The 18,956-nt window shown below is 34.9% G+C and overlaps 1 protein-coding gene across 2 annotated transcripts in view; it reads right to left on the reverse strand.

Moving 5' to 3' along the window:
- Window positions 1–18,956, reverse strand: part of Usp34 (ubiquitin specific peptidase 34) — a 220,606-nt gene that overhangs the window by 53,934 nt on the left and 147,716 nt on the right. For both annotated transcript variants that reach the window (XM_026387219.2, XM_026387217.2), the window contains exons 42-50: window positions 14,646–14,829; window positions 14,053–14,213; window positions 11,209–11,274; window positions 8,694–8,840; window positions 8,547–8,603; window positions 8,375–8,452; window positions 7,786–7,880; window positions 3,704–3,876; window positions 618–771 (exon numbers count right to left, since the gene is read on the reverse strand). In XM_026387219.2, the coding sequence (XP_026243004.2) occupies window positions 618–771; window positions 3,704–3,876; window positions 7,786–7,880; window positions 8,375–8,452; window positions 8,547–8,603; window positions 8,694–8,840; window positions 11,209–11,274; window positions 14,053–14,213; window positions 14,646–14,829 (1,115 nt within the window). The remainder of the gene's footprint in view (window positions 1–617; window positions 772–3,703; window positions 3,877–7,785; window positions 7,881–8,374; window positions 8,453–8,546; window positions 8,604–8,693; window positions 8,841–11,208; window positions 11,275–14,052; window positions 14,214–14,645; window positions 14,830–18,956) is intronic.

Raw genomic sequence — 18,956 nt, forward strand, 5'->3', positions numbered from 1 at the left:
CAGCTGAATGAAACTATTTTGCTAACTACAGATCAATTAACAGTTGTCTAATTTGTTCAAAGCAATATCCCTGAAACTGAGCAGAATTCCTAGGCATACATATACTATCTACAGAGGATATCCAAAGACCACAAAACAGTTTTTTGGTACTCAATAATTTCCCACTCTTAACTTCATAAAAGAAAATAAAATGTGTGGGTAGGAAAAGGCAAGGTTTTCTAGAGTAGAACATGGAAATAACTTGCAATTAGCATACATGAGGACTTTATGGCACCCTATAGAAGACATTCAGCAAAGTGAATGAATACGGAGAAGGTAAAATTTGGAATGAGCAATTTTGACTGTGAATTTCCTAAGACTGTGTATAAAAATCTGTGCTTATTCTTCTGAGGAAAGCATTCATCAAATGCTCGAGAATTCAGAGACCCATAAGTTTAAGAACTGATTCATAGTTTTTTGAAAGTCATTCTCATTTAAAAGTTCTCTTTTCCTTATTCATTTCAGAAAGTTAAAAACTGAATACACCTGAAAACTACTTTAAACTCATACCTTAAAAACAGGGAAAAGAGGGGAAGAAAGTTAAAAATTCAAAGCAAAAAAACATTTTAAAAACTCACCATTTATTATTTTTATAAGCATGTGGATTGACTATATCTCTGATGAAGCTATAATAGTGCCCACCATCTGCCGTTCCTGTGTGAACAGTCACTCCTATCAAGTCATACTCATAGCTCTCTGTGTCTTTTGAATGATCACTGACTTCCTTAAAACCTGAAATAATGTACATAAAATGGCAATAATTTTGATAACTGCCTAACAGTGACATATTAGGATCACTTTTTGTACTCTGTATATAAAATAGGCACAACTACTTTATATTTTAAATAGGTATAAAAACAACTATTTGCTAGTAATTCAGCATTCATAGCCAACTAAGGAACATATTATACAAATAACTGGGAAACAACCAGATATTAGCACGTAATTATAGGAAACCACAATATATTAAATATAAAAATGTTCATTTAATCTGACAGGATTTTGAAATACATAATATATATTTCATTCAATTTTATCTGTATTAGAAATTGGCAAACACAGACCTAAAAAAAACATTAGCATATTTTTGCCTTTTAGTCTCAAGGAAAATAGAGCACTGTACTGGTAATCACGCTTCCAAATATCCATCAGGTAATAGAAAGCACAATGAAGGTCTGTGTAGTTACAAACAAAACACAAGATACACTTTCCATCACCAAACATATAAAATCTAGTTCTCAAAAGGCACTAAGGAAAAAAAAAATCACAGAATTGTTTCAAAAGTTTGAAGAAGATTTTTGACTTATATATATCTCCCACCACCACACAAGAAAAAAGTAGAATTAAGAGCAAGAAAAAAGAGCAGATTTGGTTAACTTGAACACATAGTCTACACTAGATAGTGAATTTACAATTAGGTAAAAAGAAGTGTCAAAACATTGGCGGAGAAGCATGGATGGGTTCATTTAGGTCTGCAGAATCTGAATGTGTCACTAGTAGCCTAGCAAAATCCTTTACCTTGGCACAAATTTCCGCTCCCTATAAGCATGGAGTCATCAGTGAACAGTACAACAAAGCACAGATATTACAAAGTCCTACTACAGTTTTCCAAATGGTTTGATAAGAGGTGTAAAAAGTAAGATGTATATAAACAAGTCGGCTTTTTAACTTTACTTTTGTTTTCAAATATCCCCCTATTGGACCATTTCCTGAAACTTAATATACACATATCCTAAGGGAATTCTCTAATCCCATATTCCTTCGCATTTTACTTGCCATCTTCAAACAAACAGTATGTTCTTCTTTTGATACAACAACCTATATTCATTGTTTACATCTCTTATTTGCCATTTAGTGAGGGTAAAAAATTTACTGAACACTCATGAAGTGCTAAGCTGAAGCTATAGATTAAAACTTAGTTCTCTTTCCTAAAGCTAGCATAGTAAGGTGGCTTCCTCATATCTTTAAAATGTAAATAAGATGCTGCCAAGATTCTCATTATGTAAAAGGCAACTTTTTGCTAAGGAAAAACGGAAAATGCAAGGCAAACATTATTGCACATGTCTGTAATCCCAGTGCCCTGGGAGACTGAGGCAGGAGGATTCCAAGTTCAAGACCTGCGTCAGCAACTAAACAAGGCCCTGTCTCAAGATAAAATAAAAAGGGCTGCAGATGTGACTCAGTAGTTAAGCACCCCTGGCTTCAATCTCTAGTAGAAAGAAAAACAGAAAAGGTAAGACCCAGACGCTGTCAATTTTCTTCTCTTACTGATCTCCTTTCCTAAATCCTATAGTCCTTGAGGCACACATCTACTAGTTTAAAAAAGCATTGGTCTCATGAAGAAATAATTTGGTGCTTATCTAGTTATGAACTAAGTGCCAATTTCTTGTGTTTTTCCCCTTTTATGGTATAGGGGAAATGAAAACAGAGATGCTTTATCACACAGCTATATTCCCAGTCCTTTTTTTATTAGTGTGTGTTTGTCTCACTAAGTTGCTGAGGCTGGCCTTGAACTTGTGATCCTCCTGTCTTGGCTTCAGGAGTAACTGGTATTACAGGTGTGCACCACAATACCCAGCTACCAAGTGTCATCTTTAACTCATTGCAATCTGCCTTCCTATTGCAACATGCAAATAAAATTACTCTGATAAATATAACCAAAGACTTTCAATTTGTTATTTTTAGTCCTATTCTTATTAGAACAGTTCTTTCTCCTTAGCATTTAATTCTTAAGACCACATTCCTTTATTCTTGTTATCTTTCTGAAATACTGACATCAATATTCCCTCATCCAGTGGCTTAAAATGGAAACAAGAGAGTCCCCTTTTCCACTCCCACCCACTAGAAGCCAACCAACTGAAATATAAGCCTCATGGGAGGCTTATATTGTTTTTGTCATCACTGTATTCTCACAAATTACATAGTACATAGGTATTCAATAACTATTTACTGGATGCATTTATTCAGTCATAAAGTCTTATTAACTACATAAAGTCTTATTAATACATATACTTCTCATCTCCCTTGGCACTCTTTCTTATTTAAGCCACAATCTTCACTGTGGTTTATAAGAATGGCCTCTCTACATACCTTTCATCATTCTCTAATCCATTTTAGAATAATCTTTCCCAAAGGCTCACCTATTTGTCAGCTCCCTGCTTAAAATTCTTTTAATGGTTACATAGTAAATAAATATTATAATATGACCTAAGAACAAAAGAAAAAAAATGTTCTGACCACTGCATTTTACATGTCTCATTAACCAGCACTTCCCCAACCTCCCACACAGGAGTTCTAACTTCTTTTGAACTCTTACTGAACTTCCTATCTCTGCTTAAATATTACCTTCCCATGAAAGTCTTGATTCTTCTATTGTTAACACATCATACTTTTAATTTCATGTTCAACATAAGACTTACCCCACTTAGATCTAAGCTCCTCAAGAGCAGCAACCATATTTATCTTGTTCCACTTTTATGTCTCCAATACCTAAAACATGATACTAGTAGAATACTACATATTTATTGGCTAATTAATGTGTCTTTAAAAACATTTTCATTTCTAAGACTCAGTTTAATTTTCTTAACTATGTAGTTGATAATAGCTTTATGATTTCCTTGTTATGGAGACTTATAACACACACAACAGAAAGATAGAAAATTACCTTCTTTCCTGTCACTTTTTCCCATAAGAAAATCTTCTGTATAGGGTGTCATATCCAAACGTAACGGGAAGGAAAAGTGTGTATTCACTTTTTCTTTCATCATAGTGACCATATTAAATGTATACCTCATAGTATTAAAACTCAGAATACGAGGCAATTTCTTAAAACATGCCCTGAAAAGTAAAAAACAAACAAACTTACTAACTAAATATTGTCATTCAAAAATACTTTAGTTTGCTGTGTGGCATGCCTATAATCCCAGTGACTTGGGGAGAGGCTGAGTAAGAGTACTTCAAGTTTAAGGCCAGCCTCAGCAAATTGGCAAAGCTCAATGAAATTTATCAAGATCCTGTCTCAAAATAAAAAATAAAAACAGTGGGAGATGTAGCTTAGAGGTAAAGCACCCTGGGTTCAACCCCTAGTGCCTCCTGCCCTCCTCCCCACCTCCCCACCCCACCCCCGCCCCGCCAAAGAACAAAATCAAAACAAAATGATCATCAGTTTCATTAACATTACACTATCCCTACTTTCAATAACCAACTTAAAGTAGTATTCTAAATCACACTCTTACTGAAGGTATACACCCCCCGAAACACTTACATGACATTTTCCCCCTTTTTTCAAAGAGATATCCTGTGTCTAGGTAAGAAAAATTAAAGATCATAATAGAACACAGCAAATGAGGGCCGGGGTTGTGGCTCAGAGGCAGAGTGCTAGCCTAGCATGCGTGAGCCACTGGTTTGATCCTTAGCACCTCATAAAGTAAAATAAGGACATTGTATCCACCTATAACTAAAAACTTTTTTTAAAAAAATAGCAATAAAGATATCAATGCATACTTTGGAAGCATGAAAAAGTGCACATCATACTCTAGCAAGAAGGAGGTATTTGGTTAAGTTTTCTTTCCCACCTTAAATAATAAGAATCAGTGGAACATGGTAGTACATGCCTGTAATCCCAGTGGTTCATGAGGCTGAGGCAGGAGGCAGGCAGTTAGTTCAAAGCCAGCCAAAGCAATCTAGGAAGGACCTAAGCAATTGAGCAAACCCCTCAATTATCTATGACTGACTCATTATATTCCTCTATAGTAGGTAACTTTAGATTGATTCTCATTCTGTTTAAGTCCTTCTTCTTACCCTAATCCTAATTCTCACAGGAATTAGTCTTCTTTTTTATAACTGCTTGCATAGCTCTGCTTCCATGTGATTAGTTCTATCCATGGCTTTTCTCTCTTGCAACGAACCTGTTTTATAGAGATTGAGCCAAAGAATAGTATTCCATTCAAATGCACACTGACCTGAAAAAAATATTTTCTTAACCTTATTGATGACGCTTCTCATTCTCTGTCTTCTGACATACATAGATCTTTTCATCTAACAAAAAAATTCTTTGGTCCCAAAGTTCCTTCTAGCTTCTATATTCCCTGTGTTTTTTTACTGTCAAACTTGTCAAAATGAATAGTCTATACCTAATGCCATGTAATCTAACAATCCTGCTTCTACTCCTATAACATGAAAAATGAATGACTATTTTGCTCACAAACCCAATACTTTTATTCTGCTAACATATTCTTTCATCTTTGTGAACTATGTCAATTGAAGGTATTATTTTTGAGATTCTGTCCCAATTTTTTGATTACCATCCCAATTTGCTAACTTTCCTTTTCTTGTCACTTTTTTCTCTGTACTTTTAGGATGGTTTAGGCCTCAGTTCTTTGCATCAGTTATGTTCTTTCTTATGAAGATATATTGATATCTAAATAATTGATTGAAGCTAATTAAAAAATGTGGATGTCAACCATTTGATGTCATTGTATGCTACCAATCTTACTTTCCATTACTAATTAATATGAATTCTCAACTTGACAAAGGCTAGCCTAAACCTGATTTTTTTTTTTTTTTTTTGTATTGGGGATTGAATCCAAATGCAATTTACCACTGAGCTACATATATCCATAGTCCTTTTTATTTTTAATTTTGAACCAGGATCTCCTTAAATTGGTGATACTATCCTCAACCTTGAGATTCTTCTGCTTCAGCCTCCTATTCTCTGGGATTAGAGGTATATACCACCACAACCAGCTCTGTTGGACTTCTTACAGATACAAGGTCTTATCGCTCTCCTTTTATTCCTAATGATAAATGGCATAAACTGGTCTTTTAATCCAATTTCTATGTATCATTCAATGATAATGTGACACCTGTATTTAATCAGTCTATCCTAAACCTACCAATTTATAGCCCTTAAGAAACTTTCACTATAGAAGCCAAGAAGAGTACATGTACTTTGGTTTGTAAATAAACACTCTTATCATATTCTACTGGGCATACAGTAGAGAGGTAAACAATCAGAATGACATTGGTAAATATTTGATGAATTTAAAGGTCAAAAAGAAAATCTGAGAGAACATAGGGTGCTTTAAAAATCTTTTGTGCCAGGTATGGTGGTGCATGCCTATAATCCCAGCAGCTGGGGAGGCTTGTGAGTTTAAAGCCAGCCTTAACAATAGAAGCCTCAACAACAGGAACTCAGTGAGACCTTGTCCCTAAATAAAATACAAAATAGGGCTGAAGATACAGCTGAATGGTTGAGTGCCCCCAGGTTCAATCCCTGGTACCAAAAAATAAAAATAAAAAACAAACAAAAAAATAAAAACCCTTTTTTTGTGCCAATCCATCTATTGTTTAATCATTGAATCCATAAGAATATTCTTTGAAACATCTTTGTATGTGGTGCTGAGGATCGAACCCGGGCCGCAAAAGAATATTCTTTGAAAAAATAGCATTTCAAAGATTAAAGAAATCAATAAACATGGATCATGAAATAATAAAAAATTATAAGATGTTTGATATGAATTATAAAGTAAATCAATTTTTTATTTGAAGATACCTAAACTACTATTTTGCAGGTAATCCTCTGAAAAATTTACACTGAGGAAAAGTATTTTTGAACTGCATACAGAAACTTAAAATAACATCAATACATAAAAAGAATCAGCTTGAACATAGCATGAAAAAATTATACAATAGTCTTTAACTCAAAAGTTAACTAACTTCTAAATCTAACTCTAACCCAGACCTCTTTCAAAGGTTCTCTTGCAGAGAACTCAAATTAAAGAGAACTTGAATTCTGTTAGATTATCTATCTCCCTAAAATCAGCTCATCTACACTATTTTACAGATCAGAATTTGGAAAGTCTCTATTCTTTTGTGTTTGCATGTCTTCACTATAAAAATGGGAATAAAAATAAAAACTACTTAAAAAGAATGCTGTGAGGATTAAAGGAATAAAATCAAGTAGTCATGAGAGTAGTACCTGCTAAACAGAAAATACTAAAAGATACCTATGAAAGAAGTCACTAAAGCTAGATACCTAAGAGGAAATATGATTTGGGGTCGGGAGGGAGTTTACCGGGGATTAAACTCAGGGAAACTCGACCACTGGGCCACATCCCTGGCCCTATTTTGTATTTTTTTATTTAGAGACAGGGTCTCACTGAGTTGCTTAGTGCTTAACTTTTTGCTGAGGCTGGCCTACTGAGTTGCTGGGATTACAGGCATGTGCCACTGCACCTGGCGTAAATGTAAATTATTATAAAAATGGTTATTTTCCTTCCTTTCCTGGGTCTGCTTCTAAAAATTAGACTTCTTGCACAAGGTTAGTGAGTCCCACTTTCTTTCTGTAACTGAATTTATATACCAAGTTATAATTCACTGAATAATGAATGAAAAGTTACTGCACGACATTGAGATCCAAGCAGCTGAGTTTACATTAAACATACAGTTTTCACAGTTTAATCTTATTTTATCCCTAGTTTGGTTTACTTCCATTGGATGATTTTATCAAAATGATAAAAATCATCCAGGCACAGTGGCACAAGTCTGTAATCCTAGGAACTTTAGGCTGAGGCAGGATCTTCATAAGTGTGAAGTTAGTGTAGGCAATTTAAGGAGACCATGTCTATCTAGAAAAGGGGGTCAGGGGCCTATACCAGGGGAAGGGAGAAAACACAGGGGTAAAGCACTTCTTGTTTTAATCACCAGTACATAAAATGGATAAAAATTGTATTTCAAACAGCATACCTTTTTTCAGCTCGTACTTTCTTCCCGCAATGAGAACAAGTATACATGTTGTCACCTTCTAAGGTGTCTTTAATGGTGACTTCATCAAGAGACTCCTGTGTATAAAACCACATTTTAAAAGTTCGTGTTGTTATTGTTTACAGCATGTAAACATACAAAAAGCATTAAATGGGGCTGGGTTATGGCTCGGTGGTAGAGCCTTGCCCAGCATGTGTGAGGAACTGGGTTCAATTCTCAGCACAACATATAAATAAATTAAAGAGCCATGGAACAAAAAAAAAAAAGAAGAAGAAAAGGCAATAATTACAATTTGGGCAGAATAAATCAAATTTGTTTTAAAACAGTGACTGTTTAGTAGAATACCATTTTTTCCCCTCATGAATCTTACTATAATTTTTAAAGAGCTAAGTATTTATATTTTGATTGGACAAAAAATATTGTGTGGCCTACCTTTAATTTTATTTGATCAGCAGGCCAAGAATAATATACATGAAAACATAAAAATGTTAACTTTCTTTCAAGATGACAAGCTTGTTATATCAAAATAATTAAAATATAAAAGGTCTAAAATATATACAATGTTACTCACATAAATGTTCTTCATATCAGCCACTTGGCACCTCACAGTATAAAACTCTTCAGCAGTTTGACTAACATGTTCACAATCCTGAATGATCAATAGTCAAAAATTAGTAATTTTTACTGTAATGAGCTAAAATACATTAACATCTCCAAAAGCAAAAGCCAGGTAAAATACTTACCAAGGACACAACATTGTTGGTAATTACACCTCCAAATAAACTTTTGACGGTATTTTTCTTTAATGTAAAACAAACAAAAGTCAGAAATGAAAATGTAGGCAAATCTTCATAAACTTCAAAGAAACTTTTCAGTATTCAAGTACTAACCAGTTCTGGAGACATTTCTTCAATTTTAGTAATCAGATCAGTAAAAAATTCTGTCATATCTTTTTGTTCCCCAGTATTCAAAGGCTGCTTATCCATGGTGTATGTTTTACAAAAAGGTCTAGGATTATATGCTTTGCATTCACTCTCCTATAAACCAAAAGAATTTGTTAAACAATACCAAGAAAATAGCCACAACAGCTTCTTAAGTGAATGAACAAAAACAATAAAACATGGGTAAAATTACAAGGTTCTCCTAACTTCATTTTTGTTTCATTTTTTTAAAATTTTTATTGTTGGTTGTTCAAAACATTACATAGTTCTTGACATATCATATTTCACACTTTGATTCAAGTGGGTTATGAACTCCCATTTTTACCCCATATACAGATTGCAGAATCACATCAGTTACACATCCACTGTTTTACATATTGCCATACTAGCGTCTGTTGTATTCTGCTGCCTTTCCTATCCTCTACTATCCCCCCTCCCCTCCCCTCTCCTCTTCTCTCTCTACCCCCTCTACTGTAATTCATTTCTCCCCCTTGTATTTTTTTTTCCCTTTCCCCTCACTTCCTCTTGTATGTAATTTTGTATACCCCTGAGGGTCTCCTTCCAATTCCATGCAATTTCCCTTCTCTCTCCCTTTCCCTCCCACCTCTCATCCCTGTTTAATGTTAATCTTCTTCTCATGCTCTTCGTCCCTACTCTGTTTTTAGTTACTCTCCTTATATCAAAGGAGATATTTGGCATTTGTTTTTTAGGGATTGGCTAGCTTCACTTAGCATAATCATACCAATTTAAATTTAATGGTTTCAGTGCCAAAAGATGCTTAAATGAAACTATTTTTAAGTATAGAAATTTCTGTAAGAAATCTTTGATTCAAAGGACTCCAATTTGTATTGTGAAGCATAAATACAAAAACATTTGTAGTAAGTTTTTTTTTTGGAGGGGGTGGAGTCTAAGGGTGTACTGGGAACAGAAACCAATGGCTCTTTATCACTGAGCTACATCCCTAGCTTGTTGTTTTTTATTTTGTTTTAAGTTATAGATGGACACAATATCTTTATTTCGTTTGTTTATTTTTATGTGGTGCCGAGGATTGAACCCAGTGCCCCACATTTCCAGGCAAGTGCTCTGCGAGTGAGCCACAACTCCAGCTCCATCCCCAGCTCTTTTAATTTTTGAGACAGGGTCTCACTAAGTTGCCCAGGCTAGGTTCAAACTTTCGATCCTCCTGCCTCAGCCTCTCAAAATTACCGGGACTACTGGCATGCACCAGTGCCATCATGCCAGGTTGAATAAATCTTTCTACAGATTGAACTTTCTTTTTCGATAGTTTTTTTTTTGTTGTTGTTATAGTTTAAAATAGTAGTTTTTGTGTTGGGGATATAGCTCAGTTGGTAGAGTGCTTGCCTTCATGCACTAAGGCCACAAGTTTAATCCCCAGCACCACACACACACAGACACAGACACACACACACACACACACACACACAAGTTAATAGTGTTCTGTATCTCAGTGCAAATGGCACATTCCTGCTCTCTTAAGAAGTGCATTAAAAACAGAATCAAGGGATGACTATTAAATCTTTTAATTTTAAAAAAAATTTATTCAGGCTGGGCATGACAGCACATACCTGTAGTCCAAGTGACTTGGAGGCTAAGGCCTGAGGATTATAAGTTTTACACAAGTAATAACAACTTAGCAAGAACTTGTCTCAAAATAAAAATAAAAAGGACTGAGGATGTGACTCCATGGTAATACTCCCCTGGGTTCAATCCGTAGTACAAAAACAAAAGAACTATTTTTTCAGTCCCTATTATGTATTAGTAACTGAAAAATACAAGAATAAATTGTGTCATAATAACTGTACTCAAACTTCAATACAAAAGGTAAAAGTAAAAGGCATGGAGACCTGGAAACACTGTGGCGAGTCTGTGAATTCTCTGTCCTGTTTAAGGGGTTGAAAACCAAGGCTGACAACAGAATGAAAATGGAGGAGTGACAGTGATGCAGGCAGGTGTAATTGCATAAATATCTATACAAGTAAGAAAGCAACAGAGTAATGGACTCCAAAGGGGGTACAGATACTGAACGTTGAGTCTGGATATGGGGAGGGATAAGAAGATAAACTTGAAAATCATAGACAATATGTGCCATGGGAGAGGACTATGAATATCATTCTGTACATCCTGAGGAATCATTGACAAGTTTTAAGCAGGGGATTAATAATTTTGAGATTTGCTATCTTTTTTACCTTTGATCAATGATTACTTTTATACATTTGAGGGTAAGAATTAAGTGGGCAAGAGAAATCAGCTAGAAAGCTCAAGGCCTAAAAGAGGTAACTCTGTGATGGGGAAAAAAAAAAAAATCAGACACAAGTACAAATTAACAGAATATAGACAACAACTGACAAGACCACAGGTAACTAAAAAAATTAAATCTCCATGTGTTTTAGCTTTTGTCAGATGGCATATCGAATTAGTTTCTCACCACAATTCTGGAACTTACCATTAAGTATGTAAACATTTTCTGAAGTTCTAGAAGTGTAGTTTTGTGTTTCATATCTTCTGAATACTGAAAATGAAAACTTTCGTCAAAACTTGTTGATGGTAGTAAATTGGACATTCTAGCAAACAAAGTCATGCAAAGTGCTCAACACTGTATCTGTTTTCATCCTTTTAGCTATTTGCAGGAAAAATACACTTTTTATTCTTTTTTAGCAACTACAGCATTCAAAAAACTGGAACTCTTTTTTCTCTACAATAAATAAAGCTATCACCATTATGTCAAGAAACCTGAATAAATAAATCTTAGAAACATTGCTTTCAAGATCAACACTTACATGGTACATGTTGACTTACAAGAAAAAACATTTTAAGTATTCAATGAATTGTCTTTTACAAGTAAATCAATACATTGAAAAATAATACTGACCATAATAGTAAGCAATATTTCATCACCATCTAATCATATTTTTACTTTTTTGGGAATGGCATATTCTGGAAACTAAAGAGGAATACTGGTCATGATCTTTGACAACCATCTAAATACTAAATTGCCAAAAACTCAGATTCAGGAATCTAGCTAGGGACTTAGACAAAAACACTGACCTTACCAGAGAGACTCACATACATGCTGGACACTTTCTAGATACTTTGCAAAAATAATTATAGCATACTCCTGACAAACGAGGCTTAATATTTCACGAGTTTATGATAGTCACACCAAATGACATTTTCTAACATATAATATATCTGATATATGCAAAGTGCTAATTCAGAATAAAAAACAATAAGCTTAATAATGTGAATGGACTTAATGCCACAGAACTGTACACTAACAAATGGTAAAATTTTATACTTTCTATATCAGAATACATGTAGTTTTGGTCAATCTTTCTGTGAAAAGGGGATAATAAAAACAACGGAAGTTCTGGTATTAAAGCATCAACTTTCCAAAGTCATGTCAAATTCTATTAAGAGTTTTCTATGTAGATATAAATGTCAAGAGCACTTGACCAAGGAGCCACACCCCCAGCCTTATTTTGTATTTTTTAAGAGACAGGGTCTCACTGAGTTGTTTAGTGACTCACTTTTGCTGAGGCTGGCTTTGAACTAAGGATTCTTCTGCCTCAGCCTCCAGTGACACTGGGAGTATAGGCATACACCACTATACATGGTATTTTGTTGTTGTGTTGTTGTTTTGGTTTTTGTGTGGGATGGGAATTGAATCCCATACATGGCAGGTTCTACCACAAAGCTGCATCATCAACCCTTTTTCATTTTTAGTTTGAGACAGGGTTTTGCTAAATTGCCCTAGTTGGCCTCACACTAGAAATCCTCTTGCCTTAGCCTCCCAAAATACTGGGATTATACTGCCACTGTGTTCAGATCTAAGTTCAGTTTTTAATCTAAAACACCACTAGGAGTCTTAGTTAGCCTATCTGAGTGTTCTTTCTGTCACTGCTAATTCCTGACACTACTAATAGCTTAAAAGTGGTCATTAATATGAAGAGACGACAAGAAATATGGTCAAATCACCAGGAAAAACAAAAAAAACCCTGAAAAAATGCTTCTCTGATAACTAATGATTTTATAAAACTATGAAGATGGGTCCACCACCTTTAGTCATAAAAATTTCTGTAAGCTAATGAAACTCTTGTTGAACTACTTTGTAGTTACACTCAATCTACAGAGCTGATAACTTAAGAATATTCATATACATGATGGTGAATACCTGGAATCCCAGTGGCTTAGGAGGATTTCAAATTCAAAGCCAGCCTCAGAAATTTATCGAGGCCCTAAAGCAACTTAGTGAGACCCCTGTCTCTAAATAAAATATAAATAAGGACTGGGTATGTGACTAAGTGGTTAGGCACTGGGTTCAATCCCTGGTATAAAACAACAAACAAAAACCCTGTCTGAAAATAAAAAACAAAAAACCTGGGGAATATGGCTAAGTGGTAAAGCACCCCTGGGTTCGATCCCTAGTACCTCCATATACACATACACAAAAAAATCATATAATCAAAGCCAAAACCCAAACCTTCTTGAGTATACTGTAAGTTGGAGACTTCAAAGAGTAATTTAAACATATTAAATAATTCACTGAAGGCATATAAAGAATCATACAATTTCATTAGTGGGGGGAAAAAAGCGAGGAGATAAAGATTACATGATGGAGGAAAACAAAAATAAAAATACAACCATAAAAAACATCTGCAAGGGGTTGGAGTCATAGCTCAGTGGTAGAGTACTTTCCTAGCATGTGTGATGCACTGGGTTTGATTTTCAGCACTGCATATAAATAAAAATTTAAAAAGTAAAATAAAATAAAGGTCCATTGACAAAAAACCAAAAAATTTGCCAAGAACTTATTAGACAAGGCAAATTAAAAAATAATCCACAATGAACAAAATGAAGACAAGAAAGAAAAAGTGATAAAAAAAAAATAAGTGAAGCAGAACTTATCCAAACAAACTGAACCCACAAACTCATTTATATAAAAGAAACATACTCGGTGATTCTGGTAGTATTTCCCTAGTTTGTTTTGCTTATTTTCTATGTAATTAAGAATGTTATTTATTTTTACTGAAAATATTTACTGTATACACTGAATGTGTACATTCTACAACTGTGTTCCTTTGAGAAATAAATTACTGAGTCATCTACTCAAGTGTAAAAACAATGAAAATATATTCATTAACTACTTATATAATGAGTTTTTCTCTCATATTTTTACTCATAATTCCTCAAAAACTACTTTAGTACACCACAAATTAACCAAGATTTATAAATAAAATTTTAAAATTTGGGCTTTTTTAAAAGTCTTTTAATATCAGAAAAACTCTACCTTGGCAGTGAAGACAGCCTGTCTTGCTTCAGGTATCATATAAAGTTGCTGAATAGTGGAAGCCAAGTAACAAGTAGCTCCAAGGTTAGTCAGGCCAACAAATCTACACTCTGCCCGGACATCCTCATGAGGCCAGTAGTCCCACTTATAAGGTGCATGGGCTGCTGAAGAAAAGAGGGAAGAAAAGATGCCCCCCAAAACAAACTATTAAACTCAATATATTTGGTTATTATTAACAGCCATGACCTCCACTAGTTATCTAGTTTATATGAAATATTTTTTATAATTTTATAAACTGTTAGAATACATTCTAAACTCATTCTCTTAAAAATTCAAACTTGACTGTCAAAAATTTGATTTTATGTGACACTAAATTATTTTACTTAAAAGAAGCTAAAGTATTTAAAATATTTATTTAAAAAACTCTTCAAACTTGTTTGTTCAAACCAATGTTTACTTTTCAACTTTCCTATTCTATCAATAATGGTTTAAGTTGTTAAAGTGAGTGAATTGAATTCTTTAAAAGACGCTTTCCAAAATCTCATTTCTGCATTCAAAATTTATAAAGATGAAAGGTAAAGAAGAACACTTACACTGCATGTGTTGTGCCATGACCCAATTGTGTATTAGCCTGTAGTTCTCCACAGACCCCTTTACCATCTCTACTAACAAATCATAAGCAGCAGCTCTTGAAGAATGTGACTTGCACTTTGGCTGTTGTCGATCTTTCAGACTGGGCAACAAAAACAGGAGATTGAAGATATCTCTTAAAAACTCCTAGAAAAACAGAAAAGTCAAATACATTATCTAAACTTCGATATTAATTACTTTCTAAAAGTAAGGAACAACAGAATAGGAATATAAGACTATCTACAATTTATTAAAAAGTTATCCTAAAACTTAATGGCACCATATAATATTATCTGAAAGTCTTCCTAATATTCATTCTTTTACAGAAAATGGAATATACCGAGTTCCTTTACTCTTCCCTTCCTCTTAATATATAACAGCTCCTTCTTACACCATCTACGCATGATGTTATTCTTTTCCATTCCATTAAGTGATCAGAAATTTGTTAAGACCTCATAACTCCTTACCCTTGCCTTATAACAAATCCCAGAGATACATCTGTACTTATTTAACTGTCTTCTTATTTCACACTACTAATAAAAGCAACAATAGCCAACAGAGTAACTTCATCACACTGAGCATGTAAGTGCTACTCACTCTCGAAAAGGCCCCAAAATGAAAATCAACAAAAGTTAGGAACTTTTCCAATAGTCTTACAGTGGGCGAGGCAAGTGCCAGTCAGGATTCAAGACACTATAGTCTTAACCTCTATTAACAGTGAAGTTCAAACTGAACTAACAAGATTTGCCATGAGTTAAATTGTTTTAAGAAAATCAAATTCTGTATCTTCATTCTAGGTATGCTTTTTCCTAAATTTAATTTGCTTGGGAAAGAGGTGCTGGGTTATCTTTCCACTTGTCCTTTCTAAACTGGTATTCTTACTTTGCTATATTTTACCTAGTTATTTCCCTCAAGCTTTCCAAATACTACTATGGCACATTCTCTGGGGTACCCTCCCAAGGTACAATGCAGAATAAAGGTAACATAATAAGATTGAAATATTCCTACCTTAGCTTTTAGTAAGGCTAGCCTTTGGCTGTAGTTTGGTAAATGCACTTATAAACAAGTTCCTTCAATGACATATAACTTTCTCTAAGTGATAAAGGTAGCTCATTGTGCCCAACTGTATATAATTAATGCTGAATCTATGTTTTCCTTTTTGGGAGTCTGGAATTTCAATGACCATTCAGTTACGTAGTTCATATGTGTCCATATGAACTATAGATAAAACCCTGGATATCTAAGGCTCAAAAAGTTTCCCTGGGTCGGGTGCAGTGGCACACACCTATAATCCCACTGGTTTGGGAACCTGAGGCAGGACTATGGTGAGTTCAAAGCCAGCCTCAGCAAAAACAAGGCACTAAGCAACTCAGCAAGACCCTATCTCCAAATATTTATAATTTTAAAGGGCTGAGGTGTGGCTCAGTGGTTAAGCTCCCCAGAATTAAAAAACAAAAAACAAAACAAACAAAAAAACCCCCCAAACTTCCCTGGTAGACCACATTTCACTCACTTTGACCCACTCTTTGCTAAGGGAAGCACTATCTGTACACCTCCACCAAAGAGGACTCCTGGGAGTCTGCCTCTGGTTTTCTCTAGACTATGCCCCATACATCTTTTCCTTCTGATTTTACTTTGTGAACTCATTTCTCTATAATAAATATTAGCCATGAGTACAACTATATTCTCAGTTCTGTGAGACAAAGAATGTATAATTCATAGTTTGACTTTGCAAGAAAAGTAGATATGGCTAAAAAATAGAGAAAGTGAACAGGGGTTTATTTTATGTTGTTGACCCACAAATAAGACTTCATCTTACTTATATTAGAATTCAGAAATAAGATGACTGTCATAAAGACATAAATGAAAACATTTACTTCATTTGGAAAATAAAGTCAGTTGATTCAAACAGAAAGTCTCAATTGTCTAATAAGTAACTTAACAATGAACTACTTCTGCTCACCAGTTCACCAAGAACTAGATAAGCTACATTCTAGTAGCTCCAATGTTTTTTGTTTTGTTTTGTTTTGTTCTGGGGGAGCGTGATTTAAAAGCCTGTGATAAAAGCATTTTATCAGAATTACTGGCCTTTAAACACACTAAAATGAACAGTATTTTTTATTTTGTTATTCTGAGTTCATCAGAAAAACAGGTGTCTCTAGAAAAATAATAATATCTACATAAACACATCCATTTGGTAAATATATTTTAGTATGCTCCACAGAAAGAACTTACTCAAAGTGTTGCCTGAGAGAATATTAAAAATAATTTTTATTTATAGATCATAGTGTGGTTTTGACATGTAACTCAGAAAAAAAGAAATTGTGTTTAGAAAGCAAATACCCAGGAAAAGTAAGTTTTACTTATGTGCCAGCCTCTGAGGATTCTTCAGTAAAAAATAAAGAATCTGTGTCTCCAACCCTGGTGCTCACTTCTGCAGGGTTTGTGAATGTTTAGACCCAAAACATGCTCGAGATGCCAGAAGACACATTATTTCAAAAAGGAGCATCAGAGGCTTGACTATAGATTGGGACAAAGGCACAAAATCAGATTGCTTGAATCATAATTCTAGACCACACTTACTCTTTCTAGAATGTGAAAATCCAACAGAAACAAACAATGAAGATTATGCCTGAGCCAGCATGGTGGTGCATGCCTGTAATCTCAGCAACTTTGCAGGTTGAGGCAGGAGGATTACAAGTTTCAGGCCACCTTAGGCCAAAAAGTGAGACTTGTGTCAAATTAAAAAAGGGTTGAAAATGTGGCTCAGTGGTAAAGTGCCCCTGATTTCAAAGCCCAATACAAAAAAAAAAGAAAAAGAAAAAGAAAAAAGAAAAAAGCCTGAAGTTGTAAAAAAGGAAGATGACTAAGGGATTACAGGGAGCATGGATGAGGCACATAAGGAACAACAAGACTCATGGCAAAGCATGAATCCAGGAGAAGATAAAAATTTCCAGAAGTTAGCCAGATATGGTCGTATTGCATATAAATCAGAGACATTCTGTCCATATACAATTACAAATATAAAAATTTAAAAAAAAAATAGGTGGACTGACCACCCAAGCATGCTTGCTTGCAAAACTTTGTTCCATAGCACATGTTCTGCAGAAGTAAGGTTTGCCTTGCCGAGCTACTTCCAAGCATGTGTTTTGATTCCTTGCAGCACTCTAGTACTTCGAACTACTGGAATACTTCTATTTTATGAAGTATTGGCCCACTCTCTTTCTTTCTTTCTTTTTTTTTTTTTTTTTAGTTGTAGATGCACACGATACCTTTATTTTTATGTGGTGCTGAGGATCAAACCCAGTACATCACTCGTGCTAGGCAAGCACTCTGGTGCTCACAAATGCAAGGCAAGCACTCTACCACTGAGCTACAACCCAGCCTTGCCCTTTTTTTTTTTTTTTAAGAGAGAGAGAGAGAATTTTTTTTTTGAGAGAGAATTTTTTAATATTTATTTTTTAGTTTTCGGCGAACACAACATCTTTATTTGTATGTGGTGCTGAGGATCGAACCCAGCACCATGTGCATGCCAAGCGAGTGCGCTTGAGCCACATCCCCAGCCCCCTGGCCCATTCTTAAATAAAAAAATAAAACCAAAAAGAGCACAGTGGTGGGTGCCTATAATCTCAGCACCACTGGAGGCTGAGGGAGGAAATTAAAAATTATTTTTTTTTTTTAAGAGAGAGTGAGAGAGGAGAGGGAGAGAGAGAGAGAGAGAGAGAGAGAGAGAGAGAGAGAGAGAGAGAGAGAGAGAATGAATTTTTTTTTTAATATTTATTTTCTAGTTCTCGGCGGACACAACATCTTTGTTGGTATGTGGTGCTGAGGATCGAAACCGGGCCGCACGCATGCGAGGCGAGCGCGCTACCGCTTGAGCCACATCCCCAGCCCGGAAATTAAAAATTAAAAACCAGCCTCAGCAAAATCGAGGCACTAAGCAACTCAGTGAGACCCTGTCTCTAAATAAAATACAAAATGGGGCTAGGGACGTGGCTCAGTGTTCAAATTCCCTTGAGTTCAATCCCTGGTACCCAAAAGAAAACAACAAAAAACAAAACCCCAATAACAGTGATGCTTAAATTGATGTAATTTTATCCTTTGACAGATAAACCGTAGAGAGATTTTCCTTAATATTAGTGATAGGAGACAGACAGACATGACTGGTAGGAACATCAGGATAAGGTAATAATTCTATAAACTGCCTACTGTGCTGACTTGCTCTCTTTTCTTAAAAAAAAAAAAAAAAAAAATTTACCTACAGTCCTGTCTAG

The sequence above is a fragment of the Urocitellus parryii genome, chromosome 12, assembly GCF_045843805.1.
Source record: "Urocitellus parryii isolate mUroPar1 chromosome 12, mUroPar1.hap1, whole genome shotgun sequence".
NCBI classification, from domain to species: domain Eukaryota; kingdom Metazoa; phylum Chordata; class Mammalia; order Rodentia; family Sciuridae; genus Urocitellus; species Urocitellus parryii.